General features: G+C 50.4%; 1 protein-coding gene across 1 annotated transcript in view; it reads left to right on the forward strand.

Moving 5' to 3' along the window:
* The window catches only part of PDGFRB (platelet derived growth factor receptor beta), a 213585-nt gene that overhangs the window by 119798 nt on the left and 73416 nt on the right, over positions 1-20371 (forward strand). Inside the window, exons 5-8 of the mRNA XM_085617731.1 lie at positions 1631-1897; positions 3152-3279; positions 6960-7134; positions 15238-15430. Of these exons, the coding sequence (XP_085473857.1) occupies positions 1631-1897; positions 3152-3279; positions 6960-7134; positions 15238-15430 (763 nt within the window). The remainder of the gene's footprint in view (positions 1-1630; positions 1898-3151; positions 3280-6959; positions 7135-15237; positions 15431-20371) is intronic.

The following is a 20371-nucleotide window of genomic DNA, read 5'->3' on the forward strand; positions in this document are numbered from 1 at the left end:
TCCCGAAAACTATGTCACAAAGCAGATTAGGTGCTTTCTGCAAGTGAATAGTAAGGTAAAAGTCTGTGCAAGCTCAGTGCAAAGCGGAAAGCTGCTCTAGCGTCCATAATGGAAGAAATACTAGGCAAGATACAGGAACTGAGCATGCGGGTATTCTCAATGACACCCTTCGGTAGATGTACACTGTATGAATGAGTGAGTCAGTGAATGCATGAATGAATGAAGGATTGCATTGAGCAGCGGCAAGAGCTGTCTTGCCCTGGTGGAGATATAAGAGGCTCATTTTAAGGTTTGTTTGCAGGGGCCTTTATGTGTAATTTGCAGATTTGCATAGGGTCTGGAAAGTGACTAAGGTATTCGCTGGCAGTGGGTGTCCTCAGTGTGTATTAACTGGGGGGCAGACTTACTTTCTGCTTAACCTGCAGAAGAGTGTTATGAGGGGCAAGCAAGTGAGTAGGGTTGTAAAGTGCATCTACAAAACCAGTTGCCACAAGGCGCTCAATTTGGCACTTTGGGAATCCAGAGTAGATGCAGTAAGTGTGGCTGATTCAGGACTTATGGTCATTTCTGACGCTTCAGGTTTACAATAAAAGGAGGTGAGCGAGTTAGTGGGCAGGACCAAGGAGATAAAGGCTGCTCACTTTTCTGTGAGGAGGAACAGTGACTGATGAAGAGGAGGGCTCTGACAGTGTATACTGAATGCCCAATGTTACCACTGAAAGAAATACGTGTTGTTTCGTTAATGCATGGCAGACTCTTCCTTGGTCATCCCAGTCCCTCTGCTCTTCATATCAAGGAAACAGAAACATTTCTAGTAGTGTTACTGACGCCAAGTAATCAACAAAGCATGGTATGAGCTGAGCAGCTACCGCCCAGTCAAGAGAATGGCACTAGTGGAAGTGAACACAAGGAGATGATGGACAGAACGCGGAAACTTTTCAGACACTCTCCCCCTGTCACAGATCTGGGTTGAATTCATCATCGTTCCTTAGCTCACTTTGCCACGCCAGTTCAGACCCAGCCATATGCAAAACAGCCTTTACCCTGCTTTGCATGGGAACAGTCCAGCCCGAACTGCCAAGCCATCCTGGGACCGGTTTCGGGGTAACACCCCTAATCAGCCAGGCTAGCTTGAATCCAGTGGCAAAGTGAGCAAGGGACCCACATCTGGGCATACCCTGCCAACTTGGGGCAAATAAAGCAAACACAAGGAGATGATGGACAGAGCGCTGAAACGTTTCAGACACTCATCCCCAGTCATAGATCTGGGTTGAATCCATCATCGTTCTTTAGATCACAAGCAAGGAAGAGTGGAAGAATCGAACGGAGGGGGCTAGAATGGAAAAAAGGATGAAAAAGAATAAGAAAAATAGGGGAAATTGGCATACAAATCAGAGATAGAAGAGAATATGTTAAAACAAATCAGAGAATGAAGACTCAAAATGAGAAAGAATTGGATAAAGTATGCAAGAATGAATAGAAAGAACTGGAGCACATAAAAGCACTTCAGTGACATCACAGTACGTGCACTAGCCTTCAGTGATATCAACCAGTTGCTTATAGCCCATAAATGTATGACATAGCCCCTCATTCACTACTAACGGGCTCTTCTTCTTCAATCTTACCCAAGATCCTACCGTGTGGTTTCTTCCCAATGAGGAGAACGAAGGATTCATTTTTCAGACAAGCACTTCAGAGTCCATCTTGCCATGTCGTGTGACCAACCCGGAAGCACACGTCAGCCTCCATGAGCGAACGAGGGAGAGCCACATCCCCGTCATCTACGACAGGCAGCTTGGTTTCCGGGGTCACTTTGAAGACACACTGTACCTGTGCAAGGCGGAGTATGATGGGCAGGAGGCGTACTCCGATCACTTCTATGTGTATACCATTCCGGGTGAGTAAGCTTCAAGTCTCCTTCCTAATATGGGAAAAGGCTGTGCTTATTAAATGAACAGCATTTTATGTCAGTCCTCTGAAAGCACTAACAAACACACAATGACTCACCAAACACCGATGACGTTCCAGACTACACAGGGCTGCACAGGTTAAAAAAAACCTGACACTGGCACAAGTAAACACAATGCACTACAATGTTCTTCATCGCAGCATTGAAACAATGACATCCGACACTTTGAACCTAAAGAAACGAGGAGACTGTAAGTAATTGACCTACTATTTGTGTTATCCTGACTTTCAGCTACAGCCTGGACCACTTCCCTTCCTGGCTCTACCTACTCCCCAGGATTCTGATTGGGTCACTCTATGCCTGGGCGGGTACATCTCCTGTATTAGGGTCTCCGAACTTAGAATACTGCTCCCAGACTTAGGTTCCTCCTACTCTCTGGAGGTGCTTCATTACATCAACAGTTGTAATCTCTGATAAACCAGGCTGCACTGGGGATTTCTCAAGAAGGCTCTAAGCAGATGTCTATTTACTTTTGTACTTGGGACATTTATTAAAGTATCTTACAATTAGCTGTCACTAGAGGTTTCTTTTAGTAGCTTGCCATGCCACCACAAATGCTTACAATTTCGTATGTTGCAAAGAAATCCCTTTACTCATCGAATACACCACACTCGGGCATTTAATCCAGGGTCCAACACAATTAATTTGGTAAAAAAAACATAGAACGCTATTTGTAGAAAAGAGCTTGTGAAAAATGTGTTGCACTATTCAGACTATTCATAAAATGTTTGGAATGTCCTTTGAGTGGATTACAGAATGAATACAGAATGATTCCAATACATGAGTAAAAACGTTTTCAGAGAAAATGCCCTTTTATTCATCACTCAAAAGTTAAATTATTACTATGCTTGTTGGCGATGCTTTGTTTCGACGGGTGAAGACTGGTACCCAAAGAGACTTGCATATCCACCAGGAACTGCTCTGGGACCTTCAAACTAATGTTATCTTTAGAGGTTGAAGTTCACACTTGTGTGGATCGGGGTGAAGGCAACATAACACGACACATGGCTGTGTTAATTTGTTTTATCGCGTTCCCTCTCGAATGCAGCCTCTCTGTGGAGCGGGGGCCCATAGTAGTGCTCGATGCAGCCACCAGCACTTATCCAGGTGTCAACCACAGCGGCTGCTCCCACCAGCTCCGGAATCGCAGCTAATGTCCTGTTTCTTTCTTGCCTTCCTAAGTCTCCACCTTCACGGCCTCCGTCAGCGCGTCTCAAACTCTGGTGAAACAGGGCGATAACTTTACGGTCATCTGTGCCATCAGCGGTAACGAACTGGTGCATTTCAGCTGGGAGTACCCTCGAATGGAGGTGAGTGGCATTCTTTCGGAGTTGGGCAGGGACATGAAGGCATTTTACTTATCCATCTTATGGTATGTGTAATACAGGGGTCTGTAATAGTATGTTTCTTGCAGTATGTCTACACCCAGCCATGTGCACACTGGTGACTTGCTCAAAGCCAGCCCAAGTGCATAGCTTGGTCAGTAAGATTGGGGGGGGGGGGTGAGCTTCAGATTCCAAAACAATCACACTGGCATATCATGGTAACATGGTAAAATACATTATCTGCGAAACAGGACATGAGGGAGGCTTAAGGGGCAGTGGAAAGGAAGAGCAGTGTGCACTGTTAGCGGTACTTAAAACAAAATATTTTTTTAAATCACCAACATTTTTTTAGAACTTCAAAACAGAGAGAAGAGAAAGTGTGTGAGTGTTTTTATTAGTCTGTGTGTGCATGTAAAAATTCTAGGCGAAATCAGACAGACACCTCACCATACCCAACTGAGAACACCTGTACCCAACTATTTACTAGATAATACATTTATTAGGGGGTGTAAAACCCCAAACACCCCCCCGAAGCTACGCCTCTGAGCCAACCACAAATGAGAAGGCACAACTCTGGAGACTTAGCAAAGGATAAAGATAGTGTAAAAGTGATTTAGACAGAGCCTTGTAAAAACTCCATGGTTAGCATACCCGTTGAGCGAAACACGTGTATTTATTGGATAAACAAAGATTGAAGTGACCAATGGGAATTGTATATATAATTTTGTTGCCCTTTGAAGGTTCAAGGAAACAATATTGTTCTCTGGAACAAACTACAATCGGTGACATAGCCCCAGTCCAAACAGTATTTACAAACAATTGCTATTTATTATACTATCCTTGTTCAATCATGCGGAGAAGCGCTGTGCTCTAAAGCAAACTCTGTGGAAATCACATGAATCATGTGAGTAACTATCCAGATGAGGTCTTTCCTTGTTTAACAATTAATTTTGTAGGGTTGGAGTATACTTTTAGTGGGAGTCCAATGCAACCCAGGAAGACAGCCTTGTAGCCAAAATACAATTAACATTTGCTTTATTACTTCAAAACAACTTATAAAGTTCTGAGTTCGAACCATACTCCTTCCAAGCTAATATTTCAAGCTAATATTAAACGCTTCTTCATCCACTTCGTCTTAACGGGTGCTACTGTTATCCAGTGCAATGGTACTCAAGTTGGCAACATTGAAAGGGTGGAAGGCTGAGTTGGGAATGTCAGCATTTGAAATTCAGACCTCCAGCTCACCACACATCTTACAAAAAAGCAATTAACTCACTGAGGTGTCCTGTCAGCTCAACTAATTAGGTTAGACGTCATTACCTCTTTTCTCTTCGGTCCCTCGGCTATCTGGAAACATAAACTAGCTACAGATACTGAGGGTCTCCTCCTGGGACAACAAGGACTCCCCCCCCCCTCCATGGTAGTGATTAACTTGCATACCTAAAATAAAACTCTGAGGGCACGAGTAACATTTGAAACAAAAAAAACACTGAAAATCACCAGTTATAGATATTTCAAGTAACTATAACTCGCTCTCCCACCATGCACAGTGATGTCATGAATTATGTCATTTCAGATGTCATAGAACATGTCATGGTGAATTTTAGTGGGGGTTTTTTTTGTTTATAATGTTACATTTAAACGGATAATTTCACCTAATTATAACTTCGCTTTACCCTTTGGTGTTTTCTGTGATTTTCTGAGCATTTTTATAATGCAAATTATTACCATACATAACTATAATGTCACTTTAACCTTTGCATCTTCAGTGAATTATTAGGCCGTACATCGCATGGGGTTAGTTGCAGGGCTGCTGGCCAGGCCCTGTAACCCCTCCCTCCCCCCGTAGGCTGCTACCCCCGCAGAACACAGCCTTCAGCCAACCACCTGAATACAGCCAACCCACCACAAACCTTTACACGCCCTATTTTATTCTCTCATGTTATGGCCAGCCTATCACAGTGCAAGCTCCTGCGGGACTCACAGCTGTCCACCCCAGGGACATAGCGGTTTCCCTGCCCACACTGGTGCAGGCAGGGAAACCTCGGTTTGCTCTCACTTGGAGGGAGCAATTTAAAGCTCTCACCTAGCAAAAGCGAACAGTAGGTTCATTCCCAGTGGGCGGGAGCACGTAAAATACTCCCGCCCACTGGGAGTGAACTTTTCAACTGTTTCCCTGCCCGCTGCTAAGTGGACAGGGAAACAGCTAAAAAATATTCCTCTCACCCGCAGGGGGCAGCAATTTTAGCTGCTCCCTGCGAGGTGTTGGCTGCATGTGGGTGGCTGGCCGCAGGGCCTGGCCACAGGCCAAGCCCAACAGCCAACTTCCCACTGTGCACTGCCAAAGACCATGCATGGCTGACATTGGCTTAAGGTAGGGTAATTAGCAGTGGCCTTAGACACATGCAGAATCTCACTAAAGGACAGACTCACTGGCCCTACAGTGACGAAGAGTGTCATGTCAAATACTCTGAATATACAAACTTGGGGTGCCTCACTCATAGACACACACACACACGCGCATGCACGCACGCGCACACACATACACACAGACACACACACACACACACCTGTGCTCTTATAGGCCTAATAAGTCTCATTGAAGCAAAGTTCACTAGTACTAGGAACTTGGGTGGTCTCCCTCAGAAGCAGGACTCTGTAGACCTGAAGACTTTCAGTGGCGGCTCCTCCGCTAAGGTTGAGGAGCATTGTTTGTAGTGAAAGACAGAGAAAATAAAATTATAATAACTTGCACAAGGTGGGGCGGGTGTGGGGGAGGAGTGGTAGCGCCCTCCTAAAGTGCACAATGACTGCTTGGACGGGCCTCTCAGGTCACCCAAAACAATCTTACGCACTTCGCATGTTCTCCATGCAGGCTGCATTGTAGCCTACATGGAGAACATGCCCAGGCCTCCAGTCAGCGTCTGAGCCCGAAAACGGCGTTCAGCCCAAGCACAATGCTGTGGTTGGCTGACTGGGAACCTGGGTGTGCTTCCTGTGGCCGAAGGAGGACTACGGAGGAGAGACAGGCGAGGAAGTGGCGAGAAGGTACATTTTCAATTTCTAATTTCATTTTTTCACAGCTGCTTCCCCGTGTCCTCCCCCTTCTCGCGTCCTTCCCCCTACCTCACGCGTCTTCCCCTCCCACCCCCGCTCCCCAACCTCAGATCAGTGCCAGCCCCACCTGAAGACTTGCTTAGTCTAACTTAAGGATAAAACAACCTACCTATAAGTTTGCAGGGTCTCAAAGATTCAGTGGCACTTTAGGCTTGGGCTGTCTTGCTTTCCAGACACTGGTACTCAGTGGTCCGAGAGATTTAGAACACCCTCTTAATAATTAGCATTTTACTATTCATCCTCCATGTTTTTGTTTAAATGTTTGTCATCATTGATTAGTGTGCCTTTGTATGTAAGAGCAGTAAGGAAGTGCACTGGATTTTAATGTGCTGGAAGTTGGACCACCAGACTGAATATCCGGCGGAATAGACCCATAGATAAGACAATGACTGTAGATTCGGTTTGACATTCAACTAAAGTGCTCACCACATTACTTTTATATTGCCAGATATGTGCATAGAGCTCCTATGAGGTACAATGCATGCCCCACTTCTGACTGCCCCCTGCTGAAGAAGGCTTGTAATCTTTGTAAACTTTCCTTCCTGCAGGTTGGTCTGATTGTGGAACCTGTGACAGACTTTGAGTCCGGGAACCTGGGCGATATCCACTCCATTCTTCCCATAGACAGCGCTGAGCTCACGGACTCTGGAATATACACGTGCAATGTCACTGAGGTCCTCCAGGATTTTCAAGATACAAAGAGCATCAACATCACTGTGGTTGGTACGGCACTTCCCACACTAACTCCGCAGTAGGCAAGGAACCAGGCACAAACAACCTCTACACAGCCACAGTACTCTTCACCTTAATCTATCCAATCCGCTTACTATTCCCGCCCACTTCTCCAGATAGCCTATGCTAGCTCTGCTTCTTCACATCCATGCAGGGCTGGCCCCACTCTCTGCCCCCATTATGTGGTTGGACAAGTTGTGTAAGGAGGTAACAACTCTGCAATAATCATCAATCAGGGTACCATCAGACCTGCATGCAGAACATGCCCACTCTGTTCACTCTAAGGTACCATACCAAATGTTCAGATAGGGAAATGTATGCGACTTGCTGTGCATTGCAGACCCCACAGTTCAAAGTAGTGTTTAGTCTCACTCGTGGTGCTTAGTCTTGCCTTAGTCAAAGCCTACATGCTGTTGGCCGTAGGGCTCCATAAGGCTGGTAGCACTGGTGGTGCTGCTGGTGAGCTACAAGCAGCCGGGCTCTATGGTAGTGCTGTGTGCTCCGGCCAAAAGTCTTGCTGGTCATGCTGTGACGTGTCACTGTAGGATCAAGATTTAGGCTATGTGCCCCATTCAGTTAGTGGGTTTTGTGAGGGTTGTGATTGCTTGAATAAATAGTGTCACTCCTGACTCAAATTCCTGCATTTTCAGACGTGTGTCTTGTTATTTCAGATAGCACATTTCCATTCTAAATTATGTGGTAAAAACCACACTCGGAACATTTGTATTAAGTGAACTCCTACTGGCATAGTCTTGCTTTGCCTTTGAAGAAGCAGCAACACCAGCTCTCCCACCATGGAGTACATGTTTATAACCACACATAGTGGGAGAGGCTATCCACACGAGCATGTGCCAATATCCTCATGAATTTCCTCTTTGTATTTTTTTTTTTATAAACAAATTTTTATTGTTTTTTTTCCGCATAAAGGACAATATCAAGAATGATATACAACAGTGCATTGAACATGGCATCAGTAACTTCAATCAGGGAAGCATTGACAAACGAATGTAGAAACCCCCCCTTCCTCCCCCATCCCCCGTCCCCACCCTCTGCGCCCCCACCCTTCAAAACAGGCCCCCCAGCCATTTCCCCCATATTTTGCGGAATTTTTTGGGGCAGCCCCGGGCAGCGTATAACGACCGCTCTTGGGCCGCACACCAATCCACCCCTCTACTCCAGGTAGCCCTTCTGGGCGGGTCTGGCTGTGACCACACAGCCGCTATATCCCTCTTAGCTACCATTAGGGCAGTAGTGAGAAAGTACTTGTCGTTACGGGACCCATCCATCCCGTCCGTGATGCCCAGCAGAGCCATTCTAGGCTCATGGGGGACCTCCCATCCCAGGACCTCCGCTAGATCGGCTTCAATCGCTGCCCAGTAGTCCTCCAGGCGGGAACAAGACCACACCATATGGAAGAAGTCCGCCGGAGCCACCCCACAGCGAGCACAGGAGGCGTCCACGCGGAGGCCCGCACGATATAGGCGGTCCGGAGTCAGATAAGCGGTGTGGAGGTAATAGAGTTGAATGAGCCGCAGCCTAGCGGAGGTGGTAAGCGACCGAGGGGCCATAAGGGCGTCCCTCCAGTCCGCGTCATCTAGGGGTCCCACCCAGGCCTCCCATCGCTGTTTTAGTCCGCTCCAGTCTACCGGGGTATTGTTAATCAGGGATTTGTAAATGCGGGATATACCCCCCTTCCCCAGACACCCTAACATCACCTGAGCTTCAGGCGGGCTATGAGAAGGCAATCTGGAGTCTAGAGGGACGTGGGCCCGGACTGCATGGCGCAGTTGAAGGTATCTATAAAATTGAGAAGGCTGTAGCGAGAAGCGGGCCTGAAGCTCCTGGAAGGAACACATGTGGCTCCCACGCCATATATCGCCCAGACTGGAGATCCCGAGAAGATCCCACTGCCGAAAGCCCGCTAGTCCCACCACCTCCCGCAGCCATGTCCCGTGCCAAAGCGGTGTGAGTTGTGTGTTCTTCCCCGACCATCGGGTGTGCCGCAAAGCTGCGCCCCACGCGAAAAAAGGGGCCCGCATGACGCCGGGGAGCGACAGGGGGACCGTTGCTCCATAGAGCATGTTTTGGATAGAGGAGAACCCGAGGCATTGCACTTCGAGTCGATAAGCCGGATCGCCCCTTCCACTCGAGAACCAGTCATGGATCACCAGTAGCTGGGTGGCCAGGTAATAGAGATATAGGTTAGTCATGCTCAGGCCGCCGTCATAGGAGGGGACTCTGCAGCGATCTAAGGCCAGCCGGGGCCTGCCGCCGCCGCCCCAGAGAAATTTAATCACCATCTTATCCAGTTCCCGGAACCACGGGCGCGGAAAGGGGCACGGAGTGTTTTGTAGCATGTACAGAAACTTGGGGAGGATCATCATCTTATAGAGGGCGACTCTCCCCAGCGGGTTCAGTGGGAGTGACTGCCACCGGAGCATATCTGATCTGGTCTTGTTGACTACAGGAGCCACATTGAGGGCCCAGCAGAGTTCCGGAAGGAGGGTGACCCAGATCCCCAGGTATTTAAATGAGAGTCTCCGGAGGGGAATATCCGATTGCCAGTCGAAACAGTCCCTTGATGGGTGCAACGGGACTAGAACGGATTTTTCAGGGTTCAGATGAAGACCCGACGCTTGGCCAAACCGACGGAGAATCCGGCGGACCTGGGGCCCCGAGGTCGCTGGATCAGAGAGATAGAGGAGGACGTCGTCCGCGTAGAGGGCGATCTTATCGGGGGCCGTACCTGGCCAGTCCCACCCGCGAAGAGCGGGATCCAAGCGAATCAATACCGCCAGGGGTTCCATGGCCACAGCGAAAAGGAGGGGTGAGAGCGGACATCCCTGGCGCGTTCCTCGACCTATGGGAAACGGGAGGGATAGAGCACCATTGACTAAAACACGGGCCCGCGGGCTCCCGTACAGGACCGCAACCATGGCACGGAACCGGGGACCGAAACCCATGTGCTCCAGGACCTTACCCAAGTACGCCCACCCCACTGAGTCGAAGGCCTTTTCAAAGTCGACCAGCAGGAGGGCCAGATAGGGGGAAAGGCGGCCGCGGTGTGCCATAGCGAGGTGCAGGCGCCGCAGGCAGTGTCTGGTCCCCCGGTCCGGCATAAATCCACATTGGTCCGGATGGACCAGGGAGGCAAGAGATGGGCGCAACCGCTGCGCGAGGACCGTGGCATAGATTTTGAGTTCGGTGTTAATAAGGGATATCGGCCGGTAGTCCGAGCAGGACCGCGAGGGGGGCTGCGTCTTGGGGAGGACAACTATGGTTGCCGTGTCCGTTTCGGGCCGGAACGAGCCCGTCTCCACCACGTCCGCAAACAGGTCCCGAAGCCTCGGGGCCAGAGTCTCACGATAGTGAGCGTAGTATTCCTGAGGGAACCCATCAGGTCCCGGGGTCTTCCCGGGCGCCAGGCGGCCGATCGCTTCCTCAATCTCCTGCAGCTCGATAGGCGAATCGAGGATCTCAGAAACCTCAGGCTGCAGCCGCTCAAGCACCGCTCCATTCGTCCCCAGCAACTCCTCCAGGGAGAGCGTGGACGTCCGGAGTCGGTACAGCCGGGAATAATAGTCAGCGAACGCTTGGGCCATCGCCACCGAGGCTGTATGGAGGCCGCCCGCAGAGTCCGCAATGGCTGGAATAATCCTACCTGCCCGGGGGTAAGTAGCCAGTCGGTGGAGAAGAGTGCCGTTTTTGTCTCCCCAGCCGTATACCCGGGCCACCGAGGAGCGCCACAGAGTCTTTGCCGCCTCCAGGGAGTGTAGGCGAATCTCTTCCCGCAGGAAGGCCAAGCGACGCGACCGTGTGTTGTCGTCCAACTCCCCCAGGTTGCGCTCCAGTTCCAAGGCTTGAGCCTCGCACTCCGCGAGCTTCTGGGATTGAGCCCGTCTTTGCCGTTGCAGATGCCCCTTAGCGGCTCCCCGAATAGTCGCCTTGCCGGCCTCCCACAGGACGGCAGGGGAGGGGACGGAGCCCACGTTGTGAGAGTAATAGTCGGCTATCTCGCCACCGACCACCTTCCGAAAAGCCTTGTCGTGGAGGAACCAAGCGTTCAAACGCCACATCGGACGGGCAGAGAGGGGGGGGGGGCCAAGAGCAAGGAGCACTGGCGAGTGGTCCGAAAGGCCCCTCGGGAGAATGCGCGCATCCTGCACCCCTGCGCAGCCGGTAGATGGGACAAAGATGAGGTCGATCCGGGCATGGGAGTGATGGGACGCCGATGTGTGGGTGTATTGGCGAGCCTGCGGGTGCCAGATCCTCCAAACATCGCAGAGGCCCTGAGATTCAGCCCAGGACGAGAGCTGCTTCGCGCGAGCGACGCGGGCCAGGGATACCGGACCCGTCGAGTCCAGGTGGGGCGTGTAGACAGCGTTAAAATCCCCGCCGAGAATGAGGGAACCCGCCGGAAGCGTCGGGAGGAGGCCCGCGGTGTAGGAGAGGGCCGACGACAGGAGGGATGGAGCCGCGTAGAGGGACATCAGGGTGAGGGGTCGCCCCTCAAGAGTACCACATACCACCACTACCATGCCCTGGGGGTCCAATTGCACCTGGGTCAGGACAAAGGGAAAGGACTTGCGGAGCAGGATAGCTACCCCTCGGGATCCCCGCGCAAAACCTGAGTGCCACACCCTGTCATAACCATAGCGGGTAAGAAAGGGACAGTTATTGCCCAGAAGGTGAGTCTCCTGGAGGAGGAGCACATCAATCTCCGCACGTTGCGCATATTTGAGGACCGCCATGCGTTTAAAACGGTCCAGAAGACCATTGACGTTCCAGGATAATACGCGCATGGCGGCCATAGGAACAGGTGGGTCAGCCATAGTCCAGGCCAGAAGAGGGGGCCAGTGGAGGCGCGGCTGGGCACGCCCCTAGAGAGGAAGGACAGCGGGACATCGGGCAGGAGAGCAGGTCAAAGATTACAAGATACCTTGGCACAACAAATAAGAGGGAGTCACCCCCCACCAACAAAACCTTCCCAATGAGGAAGAAACAACCCCAAACCAACCCCAAACCCCCACCCCCCACCCTATACTTCGAAAACAGAAGCATCTGTCGCCCGAACCAAATGGAAGAACCACCAAGCTAAAACGCTCGGGCTTGAGCATTAGTGGACCCCTGGTACAACTGAAGTCAAGCCTGATTCACCTGCCATGGCCAAGAGCAACACTGACAGCGGAGCATTCCAACCCCTGCCCGGGCACCCTCCCCCCCCCCCCAAAGAAACATAGAGAGTCAAATGTTAGGGCTGCGAGAGAGGTCCGAAGTGTCCACCAACTCGGCCGGTTGGGTTGCAGGGCCCGCAAGCCGGGGCGACACGGCTCGCCGCCCGTCAGCCGCGGGACTGGCGTGCGCGGCTGAGGAGGCAGAAGATGCTCTCGACCCCCGGCGCGGCCGTCCCCCAGAGCGCGTGGTGATCACTTCCTCCACCGTGCGCTCCCGGGGTAACGTGCGATGCCGCCGGCGGGTCTTCGATGTCCGGGGCCTCCCCCGTCCCCCCCGCATACCCGTAGGCGATCCGCGCCCGCGTAGTCCGGGAATATCATGATTTTGTGGTTCTGGTAGTGGAGGGTGTCGGTGCGCCGGGCCTCGCGGAGAATGGCGTCCCTGTCTCGGAAATTCAAGAGCTTGAGGATGAACGGCCGGGGGGGCGCACCGGGGGGCCTGGGGGCCAGGGAGCGATGGGCTCTCTCCACTACGAATGAAGCAGATAGGCTGTTCGCCGGCATCCAGGATCGGAACCAGCGCTCCATAAAGTCGTCCGCCCGGCCCGATTCGACCCCCTCCGGCAATCCCACAAGGCGCAGGTTGCTGCGCCGAGCGCGGTTTTCTGCATCTTCAACCCAGCGGTGTAGCTCCTTAGAGTGGGTGGTCAGCTCCCGAACCTGGTCCTGTAGATGGCGGATGTCATCTTCAGCGGTGGATATCCGGGATTCGGCTTCCGAGATGCAGGCGGTGGCGTTCCGCAGATCCTGCCGGAGAAGAGCAACATCCACCTTGACCTCTCCCACCATGCCTTCGAGGGAGGCGCGGGATGAGTTGATGGCCTGCAGGATGGCAGCAAGGTCCGCAGCGGGGGCCGGGGCCAGCTCGCCCGTGGGGCCGGACCCCTTCTCAGAGGTCGTGAATTTGTCCATCCTGGTTTGGGTGGCCCCGGACGCCGGCTTAGTGGCCCTGTCCTTACCCATGTCTGGGGCGGCGGTCAGCTAAGCAGGGCAACGGGTTGGAGACACTCCTTCAGGACGTTGACGGGTGCTCGGGATGACATGGAACCAGCAGGAGGTATGGCCGGGGGGTCCCACGGCGGGAAATGGTCGGGCACCACCAGCCCCAGCGGTCAAGCCCCGGCGGGCCTCCCAGCGGGACAGCCAGTCTGACCCCCGGCCACAGTCGCGCCCGCAGCCTCCCACCGACAAGGCGAGGCCCAGCAACGTAGTTCAAGGTCCCAGGCCCTTGCAGTGTCCCCCGAGTGCCCCGCAGCCGGTAGTCGCCAAGGCCTCGACTCCTGCGCACAGCCCACCTCTCCGAGGGGGCGCCTCACCAGCGCGGTCCCCCCACAGCCCCAAGGGGGGGCACGTCGCCACACGTCGGGTCTCTTCGTCCGGGGCCCAGAGCGATGGGAGGGGGGGGGGGGCTGGAGGACGGCACACACACCCCCTCGACCGCCGATGCGCGGCCCGAATCAAGGAGGGCCCCCCGCACCCGGATTCCTTCAGCCAGTCTCGGGCCAATGGGGCCAGTTCAGCACTGCAGCCAGGAGGAGGAGGGAGAGAGGGGGGGGGGCTGGGGGCCCGAGCCCCCGGCTGCCGACGCACAGCCCGATGGGGGGGGGGGGGTCTCCCCTCTGCACCAAGCCCCACAGCCGCCCCGGCGAAGCGGTCCCATGCAGCCGCACTCACCGCTTGCTCCGCCACCCTAGTCCACTCGGGGGGGGTCCGTCGCACCACTCCTGGGTCTCCGCAATGTGTCAGCGGAGCAGGGCAGCGCCTCGCCGGCGTCAACAGTGCCCGCGGCAGCCTCGCGGCCGCCGTCTCCTCGTCACCGGCAGGGTCCGGCCTGTGCCCCTCGTGGGCGCCGCGGGCTCAATTTACAGTTTGCCCGGGCCGCAGCTCCACAGCCGCCACCGTCTGCCGCCGGTCGGGATCCGCGGTGTCCAGGCGGGTCCCGCGATGTCCGCGGCGCCCCAGGATCAGGCTCGGGACAGCAGGGCAGCTTCACACGCCTCCGCACCCAGAGCGAGCCGGCCAGGGCAGTCCAGGAAGGAACCAGGAGGATTTGCGGGGACCGGCGCCGGGAGCCTTACTGAAAGGCGTCCATGATGGTCAGGCGCCACCTAGCGCTCCCTTCCTCTTTGTATTTTAAAGCCTAACAAGCTGTGAATTATGCCAAATCCCAAAAGATGAGCTGGCAGATCTCAGTTTAGAGGTTAATCATCATTCAGTCATACATAGCTCTGGCTAAAGTTCGCGAGGATGCATTCAGCCTATCTCTTAACAGGAGGGTGCCACATTAGAATCAAATGTGAGTGAAGAATAAAAAAGCAACAATGGATTGGTAAGAGAATGGTGGCTTTGTTTACTTCCTGCCGCACTACGCACATGGGATGTTTGTTACATTGCTAAATGTGTTGGATGGTGCACCCGGATAACGTTAAATAGCTTAACAAAAAAGTGTGCCACCCTTCTAGGCCCAGTGCACATTTTCTAGCATACTCGATTCGTGTATTTGGCTTTAATCTGAGACTACTGTCTGCCAATCATCAACATTCATGACTGACTAAAACCATAGCAGGGATGTCATTAAATCTTGCTGGATGTGTTGCCAAAACTTCACCCAAGAGATTACTGGGTGTGTTATTCCAGAAATCGATTTCCCATTGCTGGGCTTTGGTGTAGAACTTGTACAAGCCCCACCACCCTGATGATGCTGAACTCGGATTTGCTAGTGAGGGCATTCATTATCTACTCTCTACATTTGGGGTTTTCCTGTTGTTGCATTACACTTTGTAGCTATAATTTCATGCGACCACTGGGTACTTCCAGAACACCACTCCTCAGAAACCAATCCTTGCTGCTGTCATTTCAGAGCGTGGGTTTGTGAAGCTCGAGATGAACCGAAATACCACTCAGTTTGCTGATGTGCACAAAAGTCGATTCTTTGAGGTACTGATCGAGGCATACCCAAGACCAACAATCGTGTGGCAAAAGGACAATGTCACCGTGACTGAGGACAACAAGAATCAGATCTCCATCTCCAACCGGAAGTTGTCAGAATACAGGTGAGGTTAGCGGAGCCGTCAGTGTGGGTGTGATGTGTGTGAAGGCAACCTCGACCTGTTCACGCTTGTGTCATGAAGGGGTCTTAAACAATTTTTAAGTCATAATTAGGGCACAATTCATATCTGAGTCACAGATAACCTGTCGGAATGCATTCATGTGCATCATTTGTGTAGTTATAAGCCATATGATCACGCTTGGCCTTTTGTGTAATTGGCTGAACTTGTCAGAAAGGTCAGTGGCACATAGTCTGTCTTGATCTCTGGCTGGCTTCCAAAGGATACGTTTACTGATGCTCAACTTGATGGCTTGCTAATTATGCAAAGCTTCTCCTCAATCAATGGAAGGTTTGTCTTCACTGTCCCTACGGAACTCATAGAAGCAGGGGCTTTGTTATATTGTGCACTGTACACCAGAGGCGCAACTAGAACCACGCTTCGGGGGGGCTAACACTTCGCCGAGTCTAACAAGACATACCATCTTGGTGTTCAAGCACATTTGTTTGGTTAATGCTCTGCTCATACTGCATTTATCAGCAAATAATACAACTATGGTTGCTAAAAAACTGTTGGTGCAGGAGACATCTCCTTTGCAGCCAAGTGGGGAGACTCAAGTCCAAACTATCTAACACTTAGAATGTTGAAACTGCGCTCAGTGGTTCTACATAGTAAATCTGGCTTTCAATTGCCATCAGGTTGTCATGGTAGTCATATGCCTGGCCAATCTCACTGAAATGTAGCTCACATTTGGAAAGAAATTTGCTGTAGAAACACAATGATGTACCGTTACTGAACATAAAGGATTATCCAAGGTGCCACCACATGACAGAATCAATACCCAAACTTGCACCATACCCATGTGCATTGATAACAGCAAAATGTAACATACCAATACTCCTTGTGCAAATATTTTGCAACGGTGCGTGAAGAACAACTCCGCTAAAATGTAAGTCTGGAAGTTTCGCAGCAACCATAATGAGTGCATTTCAGTGGAATTCCTACGACAAGCATGGTATCATACTAGGAGTCCTTTTCAGGGAAGGATCAGTAGAAGCATAACAGACTTCTTGATGAAAGAAAGGTAAATGCCTGAAACTGGCTACATGCAGGGATGGTTGGGTAATATCAGAAATTGAATTTAAAAAGGTTTTGGACAAATGGGAGTATTCGTTGTGATGATAAAGGTGAGTGAGAGTTAGACATAGAGTCTACTGTTTTGCAGCGGGCAGATAAGAGGGCAAAATAAATAGGCTTGGCAAGCTCATTCCCAACCTCATTTAATTTTCAGGGGCAATGTACTGGATCTTCTCATCAGGAAGCAGATATTACAGTAAATTCTTCCACTTACTATTTACATTCGAAGCACTGACATTCCTGGTAACTGAACACTCTTCTACCCACACCCCATTAGTCTTTGTTAAAGAAGCAACCTCTAACCCGAATTGTCTCTGTCCTCCTGGAAGCTTTCCTGCCTACCCGCTTCTCTTATCTCTTCCTCCCTCTTAAACTGGAGGCACACACGCTTCTCCCTCAATGGACGTCTCTCTGACCTGATTAACAGTTCACCCTTATTTATGACTCTCTTCCACCCCTGTTTCAATTGATCTCGCTTGCCCTCTCTTATCTCCTTGTATTTACCTGTTCTTTAGATGCTTCAGGCCAATTGCTCTTAGGCCCTATTGCTTTGTCTAATAAGAACTGAGGTCTACATTTACCATAGTTTGCACTTACACCATACCACAACACAATGTATTCTATCTTTGGCATTGCTTTGCATCAAGTGTGGGTCTCAGTATCTTTGTGAAGGGCACTACATTGAAAATGATTCTTTCTCATTCCTTCTATCTGAGCTCTTCCCTTGTTCTTTTTCATCTCTCTTTTCCCTGGTTCTTTATAGGCTCCATGCTTCCTCTACTATTACTGCTTTAAGGAAAACTTTTGATGATCAAGGTATGACATCTTAGGAACACATTTTTTACTTTAAATCACTACTTCTGGGTTTCTTTACCATAGGCCCTTATTATGATGCAAGGCAGTCGGACCACCGCCTGCTATCACGGCTGTCAGGAGACTGCCCAGCAAGCAGGCGGTGGCCCGACTGTTCAATTACAAAGCGGCCGCAGGCTGGCGGTCGCAAAGTGCTCATTTTCATGGCATATCCAGCTGCAGCCCAGGAAAAGGGCCGCAGCACACGCTACCATGTAAAAGAGCACTTTGTGCACATTCATGCACGTGTGCCATGCACCATCGGGATCACTAATCCGCGTGGAGGTGGCGGTTCATCCCGCGACAGATAAGGGTCCGTCTACCAGCACTGTAATGCTGTGGTCGGAGCGAAGGGCTGACTGTCGTTGGGACTGCCACCGATGGCCTGTCGGTGGTTGTCCATCCAACATCATAATGAGGCCCTTTGTCTCTCTGGTCTCTCCTATTGGTCTCAAAATTTCTCTCTTTTTCTTTCTCTCTGCTGGTCCCTCTTTCTGAATTAATAGAGTTGCTGAAGAGGTGGCAACAATCATTGAAAATAGGATGTCCTTGCACATTTGAAAGGGACAGGAATCTGATAGTGAGCCAGTTAAATCATGTGCATAGACCATTTGCTTGAACTGGGATTTTGAGAGTTGACTGCAGAAGCCAGGTTCCTAAGGCTGCTCCAATCGTGCCATTAATGTACCCAGCTCACTAAAAGTTATCCTGACAACCGGTAGAAATTCCTGTGAAACACATAACAGCATCTTAGAAGGATTGTCATTTTAATAAATACAGTTCTGCCAATCATTGGTAAAAGAAGCCTGGCCCAGAAGGGCAGCGAATTAAAACCCCAACCAGAACTTTATTTACATTCAACTCTACATATGCAGCCTGCACACGTGTCACCACAAATTCTGTTTTTCTTCCATTTTCCTTCTTGTGTACAGATTGACTGTGTTGTGTCGCCAGAGTCATTAGAATACAAGAGAGCTGCAGGATTAGGTTAGCTCTTGCATGTTGTAATTGGGCTGTTTGGTGTTGAACATGGGGTTGATGGAGTGACACATGGGTTCAAACGTTTGATTGCCCATGGAGACGTCTCTGGAGGATATGAAGGTTTGGTCTTCTCTGTGGTGTAGGCCTTAGTTTCTTCGTAGCACACTGAGCAGGGAGATAGGTGTGGCAAAGTGTCCAGTCTAGTCCAATGGTATGAGTGGTTTCCATTGGATTGTCAGGGATGTATAGAAGACAAGGATTAGGATGTGGCCTTTTGAGTGCATTAGTTGTATGACATGCTGTACAACACCACGTGTATTGATATGGTTGAAAAGGGTGTTTCTTGCTTTGTTTTGGGCTTGCTGTGTCTGGGACGTTGAAGTCACTCAAGAAGATGGTGTGGGCATGTCGGATATATGAGGTGGTGAGAAGATCTGAAAATTCAATGAAGTCCTGTTCTGCGCAAGAAGCCTGTCGATGAGATGGAAGGTGGTGGTCTGAGTTTCAGAGTGGGAAATGGCATGTCACGCTCAATGAAGTTGAGTATTACTTGCTTGCCTATTATGCACAACCTGGATGACAGCGAGGCTTCCTCCCTTCTTATGTGCATTGCCTACATAATGAACATCGATAAAGGTTGACATGACATGAAATCTTACCAGGCTTAGGGGTTACAGTGATCATCACCTCTCTTTTTTTAGAAAATCAGAGAGTCTCTTTTTAAGACAATTATTCCTCAAACATCCCTCTCCCCCCTGTGAACCAGGTAGAACTAGGTAGCAAGAGTAACAAACGTAAAACTCAATGGGGAGTCAATCACTCCTTGGGGTTTCCTACACTGTATTTTTGGCAGGGGGGGCAGTGCTGTAATCTCTGGAGAGCATCCCAAGCTAGAGAGGCGATGTGAGGCAACCCCAGACTCTCCCTAAGCGTCCAACCAGGAAAAAGTACAAAGGAACAACCGCTTTAAAAAGAGTTTGACATACATTGACTGACTGGAGGATGAGCTCTTGGTCAAAGATTTCCACTGGTGCTTCCCCCAACTATAAATAAAGTGGTGGATTCACACTTTTGGGTACTGGAAATATGCCCCTTTTGGCAGGTGATCCTTATCTGCCAAACTTAAAATGAGTCCCTCAGTCATCTAAGTCCTGCATATTTTATCAATCTCAAAAGGATGGAAGGATGAGATGCTTCTGCAGGGATTCATACCTTACCCTGTAAATTGCATATTCTTGTCTGCACAAGGTGCAATACTGGCACATATGCCTATATATAGGTATATGTATGTCAGGTGCATTAGGCAGATTGAACTGTGAATTAAGGCCAAATGCACGAAAAGATTCTGGGGTGGTAAACTCAGCAATTTGCAAAATCCCCTAGATTTACAACCGCAAAATCCCTTTTTGTAGCATACAAAACCCATTTTGTAAGTTGGAATAAAAAATTGCAACTCGTAAAATGGGTTCTGTAACCCATACTAAGTTGCAATTTTAAAGTGGCATGAAAAGGGCATTTCTTCCAAATCGAAATTTGGCTTGGAATGTTCCATATGATTTTCAACAGCAATTCTAGTTGCAAACCATTGAAAAGTTACTCATTCCTCAAAAGAGAAAGTAAATGATTTGCAAAGTGGAAGGTATCACCTTAGGACCCCTTCCCCATTGGGAAGAGGGGTGGCAGCCTCAGGGAGAGCAGGCAGTGGTTCAAACCACTGACTGGTCAGAAAGACGTTTTTCAAAACTGAAAACTTTCTTTTTAAATCAAAGATTCTCCAGTTCCTTTAGGGGACATTGGCGGCTTTAAAAAACAGTTTCAGTTTTGCAAGGCAATCACAGTGTTGGTGGTGTGCTATCCCTTGTAGGCCATGCCCCTATGATTGCAACCGATCGCAAGGGGTACCAAACTGCGCCCTGCCTAATGAATATTAATTAGGCAGGCCATTTTGTGACCCCGTGATTAGTTATTTTGTGAACC

Source organism: Triturus cristatus, chromosome 7, assembly GCF_964204655.1.
Source record: "Triturus cristatus chromosome 7, aTriCri1.1, whole genome shotgun sequence".
NCBI classification, from domain to species: domain Eukaryota; kingdom Metazoa; phylum Chordata; class Amphibia; order Caudata; family Salamandridae; genus Triturus; species Triturus cristatus.